General features: G+C 48.1%; 1 protein-coding gene across 1 annotated transcript in view; it reads right to left on the bottom strand.

Annotated features, from left to right (window-relative positions):
* Window positions 1-19,768, bottom strand: part of PAPPA (pappalysin 1) — a 237,608-nt gene that overhangs the window by 107,159 nt on the left and 110,681 nt on the right. Inside the window, exon 9 of the mRNA XM_072842533.1 lies at window positions 18,286-18,377. Coding sequence (XP_072698634.1) covers window positions 18,286-18,377 — 92 coding nt within the window. The remainder of the gene's footprint in view (window positions 1-18,285; window positions 18,378-19,768) is intronic.

Genomic DNA, 19,768 nt, shown 5'->3' with positions numbered 1-19,768 from the left:
TTCCCTTTCATCGTTTAGGGCTCAGTTAAAATATTACTTCCGCAAATAACAACCTTGCCTACACACCTTCATCCCCATTAGAGCATACATATCATCTTGTTTTATCTCCTCCACACCGTTATTCACTAACTAAAAATAAATTTTACTTATTATTGTTTATTTCCCCCCAGCCCTGTGACATAGGTTTCGTGGAAGCACATTTCCAAGTGTACACCTTTCTTTAGGATCAAGAAAACTGCCTCACCATATTATGTAATTGGCATTTGAGAATAAATTAATGAGTGTGTACAGCTCTTGGATTGTGAGACATTTCTGAGCCGTTTCGAGTGTGACTTCTATTCACGTCTCTGGTTCTTAGGACAAAGCCATTTCTTATACCAGGTGCTCAGTAAATGATGAATTAACAAAATTCTTTTGGAGTTTCAAAATGTCTGTTATTGATTGTATTGAAGAGATCACAAACCTGACTTGAATCTGTTTCAGCAGATTGTATGATAGAAAGATTTTTATGAAAATATTAATTAGAATGAGATCCTATTATAAATCCAAGCACACATTAGGAGGAAAAAAAATCCAATTCTATCTAAACCATCCCATAATATTTTTCTCCCCATGAGACATCGTGCCTCACCATCTGTCCTAAATATTATTTTATTTTCTTTCTTAACTGAATTTGCAAAGCAATGGAACATCTGGATAGAAAAGGTGGTGCATACTGGACTGAAATTTAATAAAGAGATTTGATGGTTTTATGAATTGGAACTCGAAGATACATTTGCATCACCTTGAATTAAGTATAGTTATTTGAATGGCCTAAAAAGATTATAAGCGAAGATAGTGATCCTCATAAGTGACAAGGCATTCAATAGAGCAGAATGCTCAGGCCCTGAATGATTTTCAGCTGGGTCTCTTTTGGGATCCAATCCTATCTCACGATATGGAAGAGGAGGTAAAATTCAGTCCCACAATGAATTATGTAGTGGCCACGAAACAGGCAGGCAGGAGGGACAGTGACACCCAAGACCCAAAGGCCTTTAAAAGTATAAGCAGGAAATAACAAAATGAGATTTGTCTTGGATAATATAAGCTAATAATAAATAGAGAAAAGCAGTCTGAAGCATTCATATGCAGAGAATGTATAAAAGTGGCATAAAAGGGTGATGAAGATAGCCAACCGCAAACGGAGTGTCAGTGGTTGTCATGTGATCTCGTCTCCCCACACCAAAAGTAAGTAAGCAAAGAGGTAAAAAAGAAAGAAAGAGAAAAGAATGGGACACTTTCTCAAAATCAGCAGCTTGGTCAAGTGAACAGGAGTTGAAAAGAGATGCACTCTCATTTCCTTCCCTGGGCTGCAATTTCCCTTCTACAGGAAGAGAGTTCCATCAAGTAGCTCTAGGATCCCCTTCAATGGAGTCATTCTAAAATGTATTTGGTTCTTGATGGTTTTGCCCCTTTAATCATTAAACCAGGTTTTCAGGGACACCTGGGTGGCTCAGCGGTTGAGCGTCTGCCTTTGGCTCAGGGTGTGACCCTGGGGTCCGAGGATGGAGTCCCACATCGGGCTCCCCACAGGGAGCCCGCTGCTTCTCCCTCTGCCTGTGTCTCTGCCTCTGTGTGTGTGTGTGTGTCTCATGAATAAATAAATAAAATCTTAAAAACAAACAAACAAAAACAAAACAGGTTTCCGGTCTGAAGATGGGGAAACATTAGCAAAATGAAAACTGAGAACAGCGCAGCTGAAGACGTTTCTGAGAAACACAGGCGAGGACTATGGCAAACTGCAGGTGGAAAAAAGGACAGGAAATCAAAATTGGAGGCTTGACTCCGCCGCTCACTTACTCTTCGGCACCGGGTACCCCTCAGTTTCATCCTGGGTTTCGCTCCCTGTGTCTGTAAAAGCGAAACGACCAAACTGCTTCTCCCACCCATTTTAGACAGTGGCTGCAACAATCAGATAAAATATTACGGCAAATGCTCAGACATGTTACTGTTTTCACATGTTCTTATCGCCCTGCAATCTAGAAGTCCTCTCCCTAGAAGCCACCGCGTGGCTTGCTCAGCTCACTCTCCTCGCCTTCGCCTCCTCGGGCTGCGCTGCCTCCACTCGCGTCTCTGCGGCCTACACCCCCTTCCCCGATGTCATTGTCTACAGAGCATGACCCTGCTTTTTGCACAAGTTTACTTGACTGCTGCATTCTCTCTAAAGTAGGCTGGCAGGGCCTTGAGAGCTGGATCACAGGCTGGTTGGCCCATGACAGCCCTTCCAATTCCAGGACACAGAGGACACTGGGTACACGTTGCCGAACAAGTGAAGGTTTCGCCCCACAGGGGCCTCTAGAGGCTGTCTAGGCCTTTTGCAAATGTGGCGGCTGAGATTCAGAAAGGTCAAGTAACTCACTGAAAGCTCTACAGTTCATTGCTACAGGCCAAGGGTTTCGGTTGGCTCATTAAGGCTCATTATATAAATATTGGGGATCCGCGGTTTCAAATAGAAATCGGTCTGTGAGAAGCGTGCACATGTGACCATAAAGAAAACCCCACGGATCCTCACGAATGCAGTTTGGGCACATATGCACGTCTGTTCTCCAACGCAGTAAAGTGAGCCACATATCCATCCGTTAGGGTGTCCTCAAGTTTCCAGAGAAGAGAGACTTCTGGGCAAGCGGATGCTGTGCTAAATAGTAGGAGCCAAGGAACTGAGGATGAATCAGGGCACCACAGGAAAACCGAGCCAGTCACCCCAGTCTGGCACAGCTGGTCGTGACTAAGGTGACCGCAGCACACTGGGCTCTTGGTGGGGATCCCACCCGAGAAACTAGAGTGTCACAGTGGGTCCCTCCCACCCGAGCCCTGATTGGTTGGGCCCGCTTCGGAGACCATCCTCCTGCCATATGGTTCAGATAAGTCCAACAAGATGAGGCATTCAAGCCACAGCGTCCTCCACCTCCAAGTTGGTGAGATAGGCCACAGTGCGCTAAGGGCCGAGGCCAAGTCAACATGCTGAGCTGTTCTCGGGTAAGTTTCTTTACCTTACGTGATGGGCGGGCTCCTCTTCTGCCCTTGGAAGAGGATTTTATGTCATTTGAATATATGCTCTTTGGTCTGTATTGCTGAACTGTATTTTGTTCTTAGAGAAACGTGTGTGTGGTGTGTGTGTGTCTCCTCCCAATAAGGAGAACACAGAGGAGGGAGGGAAGCAAAGATAGAAGGAAAGAAGGAAGGAGGGAGGGAGGGAAAACTCCTAAATTTTATGAGTTAATCTGGAATATTTAAAAATATCAACCAAAACCTGTTTTTGTTTGTTGTTTAACTAGAAAGGATAAGGGTTAGCATTATTATTCATGTATGGAAAAAGCTCCCAGGAATCCTGGGTGCTCTGAGATCAGTTTCTACTGACTGCAGAAGGTGACTGCGCAAACAAGTAATGGGATTGCAGACTGTGTAACTGGCTATAGATTCCAGAAGGGAGATCAGAGAGGCTGCCTGTGGTTCTCAGGTGGCTACACAGACCAGTTTGGGACCCCTGAGGTCTGAGAATAGGGCCCAAGGTAGGCACCATCACTGAGCAATCCTCTTATGTAGGGGGATGTTTAACCTGGAGAAGAGAGGGCTCAGAGGGGACACAGCGGAAAACTCCTCTAACAAAGTGCAGCTGGTCTGAAAGCGAAATTGGCTGCCTCAGAAGACAGTGGTATCCATTCAACATTTGCCAGCAGAGGCCTGATGAGGATCGCGAGGCATAATCCGGTCCCTGCCTGTTTCTGTCGCCTTCTCGTTCCTTCTCTAGTCACGGCTGACAGCCTCAAAGTGCAGCTGCTTCCCCAATGGGCCGTATTCCCCCAAATTCCCAGCACTGCTCTTCCTCTGACTGGCCTCTACGCATCCTTAGCCATAGTTTGACCAAGCACTCCTCTGCAAAGTCTCTCTGCTAATCTCCCCGGGGTGAGGTGGGGGGGCTGCTTGCCCCTCTCTACGTCTTCCCATTGCATCCTCTACTTCTCTAATAACCATTTTAGCGACCAGGCAATAAATGCATTTGCTACGTGAACGATCGGATGACTTGGCACATGCCGGGCACTACGTTAAAAGTTTTTCAATGTATAATGTCATTTAATCCAAGAAGAGCCCTGTATGTTTGGTGCTATCCTTATCCATACTTCACAGACCAGGAAACTGTATAAAGAGGATAAGTCAATAGATTCATATAAGGTTTCACAAGTTGAAGCAAGAATCTGATCCTGACTAGTGTCATGCCATAATCCGGGCCCCTGCATGGGTTTTATGTGGCTGGGGACACCGAGGGGGCCTAAAGAGACAAGCTGATGGGGCTCCGTCCGCGATGCTGCAGGACAGGCGGGCTCCCGGGTCTGCTGGAGCTGCGGTCACATCCCGGCCTGCGCTAAGGAGCTGGGCCTCCCTGAGCAACACGCTTCATGTCCTGGTCCTGGTTTCCTCCTTTCAGACATGAGGGGGATGAAATGAGGAGCTGTATAGAAAACACCTGGCGTGGAGTCCGGCAGGAAAACAGATTCTGTGAAGGATCAGGAGTCTCCCTTTCCCCAAAGGAAGCGGCAATCTGTCTCTGCTGCCCTGTGCCAGTTAAACTGCACGGGCTCCATCACTTATGTTTTGGTTAAACCTTTTTAATTTTTTTTTTTTAAGTGGAATCTGAGTTTTTGTTGGCAGGTGATTGAACACACCGGGGCCCAGCCTCGGGGCCCACAGTCCATTAGGGAATTTACGAGGACAGATGGGGAGGCTTCAACTCAAGTACTCCCTTCAGAGGCAGTGCTTACAAAGCCATCAATTTCCTTAACAAGGAGCACCGGCTTAAATGCCCCCGTAAAGCCGTGCTATTTACACAGCTATCCACTTCCCTTTGAATTCTCTGCCTGGGGGGTGGCCTACCTGCAGTCCTTTCCAGCTACTAGTGAATCAGGCTCCCTCCCAAAAAGGAAGCTCTAGCGGGCACTGGGACTGGGTTTTGAAAAGCAGCTCAGTTCGGGGTTATCAGGCAGTCCTGTGGGAGGGGGAGGAGGGATCTAAGTAACCACCAAAGGCCCTGGGTCAGCCCATCCCTTCCACCGAGGTTCTAAAACGCTTGGACCTTGTCAAAGAGTTAGGGCCGTCCTCAGCAACGAGATGGAGAAAGAGGGCTGCCCCCTAGCCCTTCTCTCCTTTGTACCAAGGGAAAAAGAGGCTCAAAAGAACATTATGGGCAAACACCTGTATGGTGCTTTGCAGCTCTGTAGCAAGTGTCAGTCCTGTGATGTGGTCCCGTTATAGATGAGGAAACTAAAGTAGCCCCCACCCCACTTTTGAGGCAGAAAGGGGATCTGAACACTAGCAACTGGCTCCGGAGCCAGGCACAAAACCATCACAGTGAGACACCGCGCCGGAGAGGACCCCCTAGAAGGCAGACGAGCCTGTGATTGAAACTGGGGCTGGGCTGCCTCTAAAGACCCAGAAAGCTCTACTACGCTTTGCTGCCTGAATAGTAAAACTGTCTGCTAAGAAACACGGCCTTCCTTCACTCATTTATTCTGTATTTACTGAGCCAGAAATTACTTGCCAGATCCAGGACTGAATTCTGGGGAGTTGGATGAATGACACTGGATCCCAACACTCCAGGAGCCCAGAGCCTGGTGACGGGAGCAAGTAAGTCAATCACTGCGGACACAGTATTTTGTCCTGAGGTAGGAGAGGCTGTGGGAGCAGAGACGAGGGCCTCCCATCCACCACACACACAGAGCCCTGAGGGTTACCCAGATTCGAGAAGGTGATTCTTGGGAGGTTACACTGGGCTGGATCTCGGAGGGGTCCCAGGACTGGGTGATGGGGATACATGCCAGTCTCTGCAAGCAAATGGATGGAGCTGGAAACAGCCTAGCAGATGAAACACAAAAGATCTTGGAGTGTGAAGTGCAAAGGCCAGCTTCAGACCTTGAATGCCACAGTAAGGGATTTGGATTGATCTCAAGGGCACTAGCCTTTTCAAATGGAGAGTGACAAAATGATGTTTGCATTTTAGGAAGCGGTGCTCTCCCTACGGGGAGGGTCGGTGAGGGCAAGCCCTGGTGGGTAACCTGGGATCTGCTGGAGTTCTCCTGCAAAAGTCTGCAAGGGAGCTGGAGGGGACTCAGGTAGAGCAAGGAAGGCAGGAAGAGGGAAAGCGGGGTTGATTTGGGGTGGGGGTTAGTTCTCAAAGTAAAATGCACATGGTGGTGATCGTCTGGATGTGAGAAATGACAGGGAGGGGAGACTTAAGGATGTTTCCCAAGCTTCTAGCGGAAATATCTGGTTGGCTAGTGGCGCCACCAGTTGAGACAGAAAAACAGGAGTTGCAGCGGGTCTGGGGAGAAAATCAATTGGTATGTTCGCTATCTAATGTGTTGAGTTTGAGTGCCTGTGGGGCATCCAATGAGAGCAACTGGGTATGTAAGTCCATACACAGGTCAAGAGAAAAGCCCAGACTCAAGACAGAGATTTGGGGTGGGGGTGGGGCGGTCTTTGGCTTTGAATGATGAGCTTAGGGACAAAGTGCAGTATGAGAAGTAGCTCCTTTGGGGACTTTGGCGAGCTCCAATATTTTAAAGGGTGAGCAGAACGTCTGTGTAAGTGTGGCCAGAGGGGTTAAGGAAAACTGGAAGCTTCAAAACTTCAAGAAAGAGCCAGATAAGTTAGGGGAGAAACACACTGAACTATGTCTGTTAATCATGCTATGGAATGGAATCCCCTTTATGGCTTCCCGGAGTCAAGATTCTTAACTTTCCGCTTGATCTCTTCCAGGGACTGGGCGTTCACTACTCATAGAACTAGATGATTAACAGTCATAATAACTGACATTTATTGAGCGCTTTCTGAAGGACAGGAACCGACCATCCCAAGCACAGCAGAACTGGCATCTTCAGTGCCTCGCATGGACCTGACACGCAAGACACGCTCAACAGCTCCGCGATGGATAAATTCACAAAGGAAAGAAAGGAAGTATCCTAGCTACCCTATGAAGGGAAGAACAGCACTCCCATCTCACAGATGGAAAAGGATGCTTGGGGGATGGAGCCTGGAGCAGAGAAGTGGTCCCCTGTGCTCTTGGGGCAGGTCAACCAGCTTCTCTTTCTCAGCCTCTCTCCCCATGTAGGAGTGCTCTTGGCAAAAGGCACCCAGACAGATGGGAAAGTAGAGAGGTGGAAGATGCTTGTGCAGCCCTCGCATGGGTAATGAGCCTGAACTCAAGTTCTATGCGTGGTTTTGGGCTCCTGAACTGAGGGATCGGCCCCAGCCAGGACCTTTTACAGCCCTGCCAACAGTGGCTGGAAGGGTAGTTCAATCTTATGGATAATTTGGGCTGGGTTTCTGACCGGTGTTGAAAGCCAAAATCCCTCTGATTTCTCTTCTGGTCAGTTTGCCAAGAGTACTTTGTTGGCCCTTGAAGAGCATCCCACTGAGGGGAGGTTGGTCTTACAACACTGCTCCTGGCACAGCAGGCTTCTGCCTAGAAACCACTCCTTGCTGCAGAATTGCACTCAGACACCCACCTATCTTGTGCCTCCCCTCCCAGTAGACTTTTTTTGGAACCAGTTTACTCATTGTAGCCCCCAAAGAACCCTAGTTCTGGACCTTTATAGCAGCAGAGCTGTGCACCTGGTCTTCCTGAGCCAAGGTGCCTTGGTAGTGTTCACAGACCCACCCCCCACACCAGGGGGCTTTCAAAGTCCTCCTGCAGTTGCCTCCTATCAGTCCAGGCACATCCTTAAGGATGCTGTCTTCTGAAGTCCCCCAGTGAAGGACTTGTGCTGCCACTTGTCACGCCCATCTGCATCGTACCTAGCAAACAGCTTTACATGCAGCAGGTGCTTAATATAGACAGAGACCAGTGTGAGATTGGTCACATTGGCTTCCAGCTGACTTCGAGGGACCCCCGTGGCTGCTGCCTGGTGGGGGGGAGATGGTAACCTTAGCCAGACCCCGGGCATGGAGTGTTTTATCTTTCTGTCTGGCAAATGAAAATAGAAAACCCAATCCCTTAAAAATTATTTAAATTTCAGATTTACTTTATCTTAATTTATTCTCAGTACTTAATCAGTAGCAGCCAAAAGAAAGTCGCTTTTAGTTTCTCCCTCTGTTAAGTATTTAATGATCTGTAAACAAACACTTCAGACAGTGTTTCTTAAAGAGACCCTGGGATCCTTTTGTTATGTGAAGATTCCTTTGCTGGGCGCATTGTTTCCCCTTCTCATTATCTGTTTGCTGGCTGGCTGTTCAGCTCTTGAGAGGACACATTTTATTAGATAACCTTAATGATCAAGAGGTAGCGTAAATTAATAGTTCAGCCTGAGGGCTTAAGAGCCAGACTTCCCCCTTACTGGAAGCCTCGAGTAAATTACTTGACATCTCTGTGCTTTTTCCTTATCCAGCCATCTTTAGCCAGCACAATATTAACACTCCCACAGAGGGTCAATGCAATTAATCAAAGGAGTTAATAGAGAAAAAGCATGAAATTAATGAAACGAATAAAATTAATCATGAGCTATTTCTACTACGATGTCTACTGTCAGGGACGATGACATATCTTGCCTCTTCTAATGGTTTTTAAAGGTCTAGTGTTTTGGAAGAGGGCCACCGCTCCTCTACTTGTGGAGCTGGGCAGATCTTGGATCAAATCCCAGCTCTGCAGTTTAAGGATCACCTGCTTTGGACAAAGTCACTTCACCTACCTGAGCTTCGCGCTCACCTTGTGTAAAATGGGAGCAATGGTCCCACGCCTTCCAACAGCCTCCTGGAGACCCAAAGAGGAGGTTGGGCGGGCTGCGCGGCCACCAGCAGGCATGGGATGGAGTGTACCCGAAGGCTCCTTTCCCCATGTAGTGGTTTTCCAGCTCACTAAATATTTACTGAATGAAGGCCAGTTTCTCAAAAGTCACTTAAACATTTGGGGGCTCTGTTGTGTCATCTGGAGAGTGGTGATAATAATGCCTGGCTGACGGGGGCGTTGTGGGTTTGCAATGAGACCACAGAATAGATTCTCCATAAATATCAACACACTCCCTTCTGCGGCCCCAGGAGGATCCTGGATGCTGCCTTTAGGCGGTGAGCAGTTTGGGCTCCTCTGGGCCCTCTTTCCTGCCACCGAGTGTCATTTCACGCAGCGCATCCGTTAATGACCCGCTGAAGCTGAACGCTGGGGACACAAGAATGGACGGGGTAACTTCTTCTGTGAAAGGTGAGGGAAACTGCTGTGTAACGGGAAAATGTGGGGGATCGATACAATTACAGCTAAGCTTCTAAGGCCCCAGGAGCAAGATGCATAAGGCAATACACTCGCCTCTTCAACTCTTCTGTGCCTTGATCTCCCCAAGTGGCTGCTACTTTACCCACCTATATACTCATCCATCTTTGCCAACGGTAGGATGTCAACTTTTTCTGTACAGGGCCAGACAGTGACTATTTTGGCTTCGTGGGCCCTCCAAGGTCTCCATCGGAACTACTCAACCATGTTTTTGTATTGGCAAATATCTAACCCAAGGAGCACAAATGGGTTTCGATGAAACTGTATGTCCCCAGATGGTTAGCAGGTTGGGGCTGGCCAAGGGCAGCAGGTTGCTGACCCCTGATCTATGCAAGCACGCACTTGGCCCATCGTGCTTGGCATGGCATGCCAGGGCTTGGCATGGAATGTCAGACCAGGAGTGACAGCCTCACCGAGATCTGACAGAGGAGAACTTGCAGGACTCCAGCCTCACCTCCTTCCCTCCCTCCTGTCTGGCCACGCTGCCTTTCTCTGACAGCCTTGTAAGCCCTTTCCTGTCTCGTGGATCTACTAGTCCAAACTTCTTGCAGTCCTCACTCTATCACCCTGCCCTACACATCTCCCTAATTTGTCCATTTTCTATTCAATCATCGAGTCTGAGCTTAAATGTAGGTGTCCCGAAGGAGGACTTTCCTGACTCCTGTCTGATATAAAGGAGGCCCTTCGTTTACGTACTTCCAAGTATGTCCACTTACTGGCCCTTCCAACAATTACATTCAAATAGTCATTAGTGTCATTTCTCTGGCCTTTCTTGCTCCTGCTTCCTTGTTGCAACTAGCACGGGGCTGGGCACACAGCAGGCATCAGGAAATGTGGGAATGAATGACATGATGTGACCCAGCGGCCAGCTTGCACCATCCTCCGCCTGGTTCTGACTGCATATGTTAGAGCTGATTTATTCTGCAGGCTACAGCACTGGGGCTTTCACACAATCCTGACTGCCCATCCATCATTTTATTTTAAGCACATGACTTCTCTGTCCAAAAAGAAAAGGAGGATACAATTAGGTCTATATCCCTCACTTGCTTAATATTTCAATTTCCCCCAGGGCACTCCCTTCAAGTGGAGATCACAGCTCATGAATATTAAGTGTCTCTTCCAACACAACACGGTCCCCAAGAAAGAGCAGAGAGCCAGCAGTGAGGAAAATACCCTGACACCTGGCCCCCCAGGCCTCCCTCTCTCCCCCCAGCTACCTCGGCCACGTCGGGCACGGATGCACAGCAAGACACGTGTGTGTGCGCGTGGGCAGGTCTCTGGTCACTTTAAAGGCCATAAAGAAGCCCTTGTTCTTGGCTACCCAGATTCACCTGCCTTGGAGTCAGGCTGCCTTTCAAAGGCACACATCAAAGTGTGGTGTTGATTCCTCAAATTCAGGCAAGCTCCGAGCCCTTCGGAGCCTGACTCCTCCCTGCGAGTCAGGAAGCCGACCTGGGCTGAGGGCTAGAATTCCTCCCTTCTGGCGTCAGAGCCGTCCTGTTTCTTTTCATTCCACCCCGGCCTCTCTGTGGGGTAGGCCTCCCGGGTTTCCGAAGGAGGTGGCAAGCCGAGGTCTGAGGCTGGATGGCCAGCTTGATCCTAACCGGTGCTGACTCGACTCGGGGCGTTTGAATGCGTCCATCAGACCTCCCGGTCGAGGACTTCAGATCTTCTAGGTCCTGCTCCTCATGGCAGCCTTCCGCCCCATCGCCTTCCTTTCCTGCTCCTTTGTCCCCTCAGTGACCCCCTTTGACCCTGTGGGTTAAAGGAATTCCTTTCTCCTCCCCAAGCCCTCATTTCTTTTAAAATGCACAGTTTAAAAACAATAATGATCTGGGATTTAAATTCTGGAAGTCAGAGTTGAAAGGGCCCTGGGAGCTCATCTAGCTCACCCCCTCACCTCATAGCTGGGGAAGCTGAGATCAAGGGGGCTCACTCACTTTGCACAAGGGACCACCGCATTTTTACAGCAGGCTCAGGCTCAGGACCACTTTTCCCTCCCCCCAGGCTGGACCAGAGGCCTTTGTATCAGTCACTTCTGACATGGGAGTGAGGAAGGGGAGGGGGACGTGGCATTAACTTCTGTGCCCCATCGTGGGGCATCCACTAACTGCCATGCATTGCCCTAAACACCCTGTGGACATTACTTCCACCTTCCTCTAAACAGAACTGGGGGGTTATAATCATGCCCATTTTCCAGAGAGGACACTGAGACCCAGAGAGAGGATGGCAGATGCCCAGGGTGACCCAGGGCGTATGTACAACCACTAGACGTTTGAACTCAGGCTCCTCTGTCCCTACCACGTTGCCGTGACAACGGGATTAAGTGTCAAAGTCCTCCTAAGCTAAAAAACAATGTGGCTACTGTCAATGGAGGGTGAGCTCTTAAAAATGAAAATACAGCCCGAAACACAGGAGGGCCCTTTGTCGGGGGCATGGGGTTTATGCAGTGGAATGTTTATAGGGTGATAATAACTGAAAGTTGTAGTTTTCATGACTCATGAAAAAGGCACAGAAGGACCTGCGCCTACACTTTCACTTCCTGCTGTGCGCCAATGGCACCAGAGCAGAAACAGTGGGAAAGTCTGTCTACTGTTCCTGGGGAGTTCATCAGGAGACTGGACATGGTCCTTAGAGGCAGGCAGATGGGGTCTGAGGCCTCCTTTTCTGACCCACTAGGCTGGATGACTTAGGACGGATGAGCCACTGAAACCCTCAATACCTCTGTCTCCTCGTCAGCAAAACGGGCATTATGAGCCTGAATGCGCAGAGTTGATGGGAAAATGAGTGACGTCACTTGCGAAAAGAGTTCTTAGCACAGAAGTACTCAGAAAGGGGGTTTTTAACACTTAGTACGGTTGGGTGCCTACAAAACGACACGGCTTCATGCTTCGGTGTTCAGACCCTGTCCGGCAGGACCTTGAACCCCTCCCCTGCTATTTCTGACTGAAGGACCTTGGGCAAGTTACTTAACCTCTCTGAACCTCAGAGTCTCTCTTCTAGGAAACTGGGATAACGACATCACTTATGTCATAGGATTCCTGGATGGATTGATACACCCTCTGGATCCATGGTACGAATAATGACAATAATAATACAGCAGTGGCAGACACATAACACTGACCAGGGGCCACTGTTTTATTTTTTTATTTTTTTTATTTTTTTTTTGGGGGGGGGCACTGTTTTAAAATGCTTTACATGTATGACCTCGTGTCGGCCTCACAACAGCCATACGAGGTAGGGTCTATTACTAACCCATCTTACTCATGAGAAAACGGAAACTCAGATTACAAAGTGGCTGGGCTAGGCTTGTCACCCAGAATCCAGGTTCGTAGTCACCGGGCCATGTGGCATCATGCCAGTGCTAAGGGTGCCACCCAGGCTGGCGGACAGGTGACCACCCTCATGCCTTTATCCACCCCCCGCCCCACCGCGGCTACTGCTAATAGTTCTCTCTTCTTCTCAAAGCATGACTTCGAGTCACCGGGAGCCGTGTGTTAGGGAGGTGGTGTGGTGGCCGTCACGCTTCCCACAGAAGGAGGTCCGAAGGAGTACACGCATCTGGGAGAAGGTTTTATTTTGTTGTTGTTTGTTTGTTTGTTTTTTTAATTTTAATGCTTTAGTAAGGTGAGAGGTGGATCGCCTTATTATGATTTCACTTTGTTAGAAAGAAAAATAATAATAAATGCAACTCCCAGCAGAGCCCATTCTTCTCCTCCTTCCACTCCCCTCCCCCCAACCAGATGCTGTTTTTCTTTTTAGTCACTGTTGTTCTAAAGTATCATTAGAACATCCACCGAGAAGACGTGGCGATTCATCTTCTTGTTTTCCTTTCTCGCCTTGGCTCAGAGCAGGCCAGGGCGGCCTGACACAGGGGCCACAAGGCTCTGTGACCCCCGCCCCTCCCAGGGACTGGGGTGGGGGGAGGAGGAGGATGGGTGTCCCCTCCTCTGCCTCAGCCGCCTCGCAGATAATTGAGTTAGGGCCCTGGCTCTGGGACAGGGCTGGAGATGCTATGTCAGGGACCAGAGACAATGGCAGCCCCACTGTGGTGGGGAGCAGAGGAAGAATCGGGAAAAACAGACCCACGGGATGACAACGTGGGGGTCCGTGGGCTTCTTTTTCCTAACCATCTATCAGCATCAAGAAGGATTTGAAACCCCAAAGCCTTCAAGTAAATGACATGCAGAGGATGCCCCAGGGTCAGACAGGACAAGAAGCCTTAGAGCCCTCAGCCTGTTGGCTCTCACATCACAGAGGGGGAAACGGAGGCTCCTGGATGCTGAGCTGCAGCGCAGGCCCCACATCTAAAGTCACCCCTGGGACCAGCCATCCCGAGGGACGCAGGGCAGTAAATCAAAACGGAGCCTGAGTCCTCCATGTTGCATCTCCTGTAAGGGGCTGCGGGTCATCTCAGAAAGTAGCTCATTTCCAGCACTGGCTTCAGATGTATCACTAAGTAGAGCCCCTTCTGGGGATGCTTCACGTTTTGTCTCATTTGAGCATTACCTTCCCTCCTTCGGCTTTTATCAGCAGCCTGTCTGTAGTTTATGACTCAGTGCTGTAGGAAGAGAATTCCCAGCGCTGCTGAACAAAGCCTCCAGCCAGTGCCTGGGGGGCCGGGGGGGGGGCGGCGGTGGTGGTGTGCGGTGGGGAGTTATCATTTTACTGATACCACATTTTTTTTAACTGAAACCTAAGGCCTGGTGTATGTTATGTTTTTTAAAAAGGGGGAGAAGGACAAGATAATTTCCACATTGCTGGGGATGCAGCCTGCATTGCCTAAGAGGTCTTGTGGGTGGTGTTCCTTTTAACAAGCAACTTATTATGTGCTGGGGGATGAGGGCGCTGGGGTGGGAAAGTAGGAAAGGGCAGTCCCGGGGTGTTGCATAATAACACATTGGCACCTTGGGAATACTTCCGGACGTGTGGGCTTCTGAAAAGTGAATGGGAATGCCACCATAAATCTGTCACCCACCCTCACACTGGTGTTACCAAACCCAGGGAAAACACTGGCCCTACTAAATGGCCAGTGACAAAATAATTAATAATAATAATAATAATACAGAAGAGAAGAGAAAGGAAGATGCAAGGAAGGAAGGCAGGGAGTAGCAGAGTAGTAGAGTAGACAAAGCAGGGGGGCTGTACTCAGTCTAAGATGGGATCACATCTCTATGAGCTATGTTACCTTGGCCAGGTTAAGGCATCATAATAGGTCTTAGGTCCCTCATCTGGATATAAGAGCCCTCCCAGAGGCTCACACTAAAGAAAGGTGTGGGACACAGGACATCCCACCTAACCGGTGATCGTCAATGGTCGTTGCACCCTCACTCCCCACCCATACCCACACTGACACAAGTAATAGCTAATGTACATCAAACACATCAAAGTTGCTAGGAATGGGGCTGAACCTCATAGTCTCTTATGACAACAATTTTCAGTCAGGATTCTAAGTGACAATCAACAGAAACCATCGTTGGCCAACTTAAGCAAAACGATCAAACAAATAGAATCTATTCAGGCAATACTGGATAGTTATAGAAGTCTCTCTGGGAGAGCCAGGCTTGCACACTCCAAAGCCTGAGTCTAAGCTCAAGATTAGGTGCCAGGACTGGTCTTTGTGAAGATATCAGAACATGGTCACTTTAGCACTAATGCCACATGCTGTTCACTGATGTTTCAGAAACGTATAGGTTGAGGGGAAGTGTAGCTCTTGTGCCCACACTCAAGGTGTAGAGGGGAGTGGGGAAAGGAGACTTTTGGATTTTCAACTTGCAGCGCTTGGGATCTCTGTTTCGTCATTATTATATCAAGGAGAGTTATTTCCTAAATCCAGGAAGGAGATTCAAATAATAAGCATCCAAAATATTGATACATATCTTCCATAGTTGAGTCTCAGGACTTTCACCATTTTCTCGATGAGAATACTGATGTTTGGCTACGGTTGCACGTCTAAGCCATGGTATGAGCCCAAGTCAGTCTCACTCAGGCCAGTTCTCTTGGCCACTGTCTTGACAAATATAATGATGAAACCAGTCCATCTCAGCAAAGCCTCCCACACTCCAGTGCCATTTCTCTGACTCACTGAAGCTGGATTTGGTGGGAGCCAAAGATTCACTGTCTACTCTTCAAGCTGTTCATGGAGTTTGCCCTTGGAATGTAGTTCCTGGGAGCTGGGATCTCTGGATAGGCTCCTTAATTCTTGGAACGTCCTGTGTCTCACTGAGTCTCTATGATGGAATTCTATTGGTGAGGGTGGGGGTATTGCTGAAGTTGTTCCTCTAATGCAAACCATATTCAACATACCAGGTAACAGAGCCTTCCCTGGACACCATCCACACCACTGACAATGGATCCCAGTCCATTAATTCACTAGATGAACTGTTCTAGAGCAGTGTGTTCCTCATTCACCCTCAAAGCCCTAAAAGACCAAGAGCTGCCTTTTTTTTTTTTTAATTTTATTTTCTTACTATTTTTTGCAGTCTGAAGTCAGACTCTCTGGGTTTGCGTCCTGGTTCTACCATTTAACTGCATATCTTTGGTTCACTTCTCATGCTTCAGCTTCATCTTGTGCAAAAGCAGGACTATAAAAGGTTGTTATGAAAATGAGAGTTTATACATGTGCTTGGTATATAACGGAAATTCAACAAGTATCATAATCACCACCAGAATACTCAGAATCTAGTAGAGAATAACAGTGTATAAAGTGGATCTATGAGGGTCCGGGTCTCACCTTCTTGGCACCTCCCTCATCGTCACCTCTTTCCTCTTAAGCCTCTCAGTTAACATAGTTTGAAAAATCACTGAACTAGTCCAAAACAGTCATTCTGGCTAAAGTAGAGGTGGAGAAGTTAGGCCCCAAGGGGGTGGGGAGGCACGCTAAGACTGGACTCGCTGTCCAGCACTACTTTCTAAGAGCTTCCCAAGCCCCACCACCATATGCTTAAAATTCAGTTCTTTTCTTTTTTTAAGAATGTCATAACTGTCACCTCCTGTCTGTGCCAGGCTCCAATAACCAAGAGTATCAAAGACTTCAAACCTATGAGCCAGGGGTCAGCAAAGGCCTGTAAAAGACCAGATTCGGAAATATTTTAGGCTCTTTGGGACATAGGGTCTCTGCTGCACCTGCTCAATAGTTTGTAGCAGGAAAACAGCCATAGACAATATAAATAAAGTCACAAGTATGCCGAGTTCCAGTAAGACTTCACCCCCTCCAAGCATCTCTTTTAGGGTACCATATCCTACCTAGCCTTCCCCACATCCTCCCTTCCTTCCAGAGGCTCTTAAGTTACATGCACCCTTAGTGTGAGTAAAACAGGTAGATACTTTCCAGCATGATCTGGGAGTGATGCTGGTGTCACGAGGATGACGACAAAGGCAAGTAGCTCACGGGTAAGGGAAATAGCCACACACTTTGGAAATCACACAAGTCAAGTGCAGACAAGGCCTTTAGAGAACACCTAACCCAATCCTTTGAAGTTTACACCAGGTAAATGGAAGCCCAGACGAGGGAAGCAGCTTGGCCAGTGTGAACTTGGCAAGTTCTCGGTGCAATGAGGACTAGAGCCTGGTTTTTCTGATTTTCGGCTCAGGCTCCTTCAGCCATACCACTAGACTAACATCAGGTTTTTACCATGGGCCAGGCCCAAATCCACAGAGCAAAGAAAACAACCTTCTGTCATTTAAAAAACCAAGGTCCTGCCTGGAAATTCCCCTTCTGTCTTTCCTTGCTTCCTCTAAGTCCACCTCTTTTCCATCCATGGTTAGCTGTGGGATACCTCTTATTGTGTTGCTGAGCCCCTACTTGGTGCCAAGGAGATAGTAGGTGCTCAATCCTTGTGTGCTGAGAATGGACTAAGGGTGAGTGATACATGGTGAAGAGCTCACAGTGCTCAGAAGCCCCCCGCCCCCCGAAAGGAAGGTCTAAATGTGTCCCTGTAACACACTGAGAATGTGAGGACCCAATGACATTTCCTTCCCTTTAGTCTTCCTCGAAAATTGCCTTTCAGTGAGAAATCTTCCCACCAATGTTTTCATCCCCTCAGTTTCATCCCCTCATCCCCTTCCCTCTTCAGATAGAGCACCTCTGTCTTTTGTACTTGCAAATGAATTGTGATTAGTTTTCACCTCCAGCCCAGGGGATTAGCCAGGGGACCTTTGATCTTCAGGTATCGATTTGCATCTTAAAGGAAGTATGATCTCATCTGAGCCAGCTCAAAATTCCATCCCTGCCCCCCAACCCCTGTCTGTTTACCAGCCCCAGGCTGGCCAGGGCCTCCCAAGTGGGGCTGTAACAACAAGACCAGCCAGACTCCTAGAGAAGCCAGAGGAAAACAAATTTCCCATCTGACTCAGTAAAGGTGGGAAAAGGACGTTTGCTTTCTAAACACAAGCTGGTCTGCTACTCCTCCACCCTCGCGTCAGAGAGACTGCCCGAGGTTCTGAGTGTGTGACAGGGACCACAGTGGTTCCCAGATCTCGGCTGCAGGTTGTGCAGCAGCAGCAGGAGCTCGGTGTGTGCTTAAGAATCAGAGAAAATCAGGTTCGAGTCCTGGTTCTGTCTTTAATCACTTCTAAGCCATGAGGTTCTGGACAACGCTCATAATCACTCTCTGGCTTCTGACTTTACTCATCTCAAAAGGGAGAATAAAATCCTTAAGAATCTATCCTAATAACCGTCCTGGAGAGCTGGAATGAAGAAGAGCTACAACGTAAGTGGGACGATGCTAGCCTGAAAACGAGTTACCGGCAGCCACCGCTGTCACGTGTGGGAACAGAAGCTCCGTGAGGGTAGGGGCCTGGGCCCCATTTTTATTTGCTTCCTATTGCTGTATTCCCGAGTGCCCCCCATGAGGTCTGGCCCACTGGAGGCACCCAGTAAATATTCGTTCCACAAGGAGCAAGTCATCATTGGTCCTCATGCCCGCTCTTCTTGAAGGGATGATTCCGCAAGGTCCCCTCCTCCAGCTAAGCCCAAAGGAATGACACACACTTACCAATGCAATTGAAGGAGTCTTCCTGTCGGCAGAAGAGGGAGCAGCCATCACCATTGAGTTTATTCATGTCATCACATTCTTCACCTTGGCTTCTGCAGACCAGGTACAGAAGAGAAATTGGTCAGAGCAGCTTCAGAACCACAGTTGGACATGGGAAGGTCCCTCCCGGGGCCATGAACTTTCCAAGAGGCCTTAGGCAAGTCCCTTACCCTGAATGTCCATTTCTTTTTCATCAAAACGAGATGTATAAAGATATAAACGTGGAAGATCCTATTAACCTTGCCTTATTTTGTGCTTCCCATGATGAAGCAGAGTATCTGCTTCAGACCCATTCTCCGGGATCTTATGAGTTAGGTCAGATGGGAGAAAGGAATGGATGAAGGCATGAAGGAACCAACCTTGCTCCCCTGTGTCTGGGAGATCTCGATGCCATTTTAAAATAGTGGATTTAAAGGAAATTCCTGAGCTTCTGAAATATAAATTATGTTCCTCACTATGCTCTACCTTACTCTCCTCCCTGTTCCCCACAGTGAATTTAATAATAAAGATTTTTTTTTTTCCCCAGTCACATTTTTGGGTCTGGCCTGCCTTTCACCAGAAAGTATGGCTCTTTCCATCGGGTGGTTCGTTTCATGGTGTCAGGAACTCCAAGGCCCATGGGAACTATACTGCTAGGAAATAAAAGTGTCTCCTCTTGATTGTTCATTTTGTTTTGTGTTTTAAGATTATTTCTATCACCCCAGGCTTGTTCTGCAGAGATTGGGATGGACAGGAAATGAGCAATGCTCTCTGAATTGGACCGAGGAGAGGAGAAGGAGGAGAAAGAGCTGAAAGACAGAATGGATTGTCATTAACTGGAAAATTCTCATCCTTGGAGAACAGAAAATTTGGGTGTAGACCCCCTTATTTCAAACCAGCTGTGTGATCTCAGACAAGTCACCTAATCTCTATCAGGCCATCTAAATCAATTAAGACTAAAAATCATTTACAGTTCCATTCCTTAGTCGCAGTTACCACATTTCAAGCCCTCGATAGCTGTGTGTAGCATGTAGCTAGCGGCTACTGGACTAGACAACACAGACTATATTTCCACCACTGCAGAAAATTCCTGGAGAGTGCTATTCTAGATGTTGAGTGTCAGTTTTGCCACAGGTTCAAATAGAGATAACCAACCATACCTGCTCCTTAGAGCTGGTGCAAGAATGGAATGGAACTTAATGCGACTGACATGGTGTATGACATATAGTAGATGCTCAGGGAATCAGGGTTCTCTTTCCCACTCAGTCCTGGGAGGTCACTGCAAGTGTGTGGCAGCTGTCTCTCCCTCCCCAGAGACCAGCTGGGACCTGTCACAGCATGGAAGAAGCCTTAGACTTTTCCCTTCACCCAAGCAATTAACACTGGGAGATGTTTGTTGCCTTTAGGAGGTGTCAGAGTAGCAGAATGGTGCTTTGCAATCAATCCTTAAGATGGCTGGGCCATT

Source organism: Canis lupus, chromosome 10, assembly GCF_048164855.1.
Source record: "Canis lupus baileyi chromosome 10, mCanLup2.hap1, whole genome shotgun sequence".
NCBI classification, from domain to species: Eukaryota; Metazoa; Chordata; class Mammalia; order Carnivora; family Canidae; genus Canis; species Canis lupus.
The sequence above is the reverse complement of the archived record's forward strand: the minus strand, read 5'-3'. Positions and strand labels throughout refer to the sequence as shown.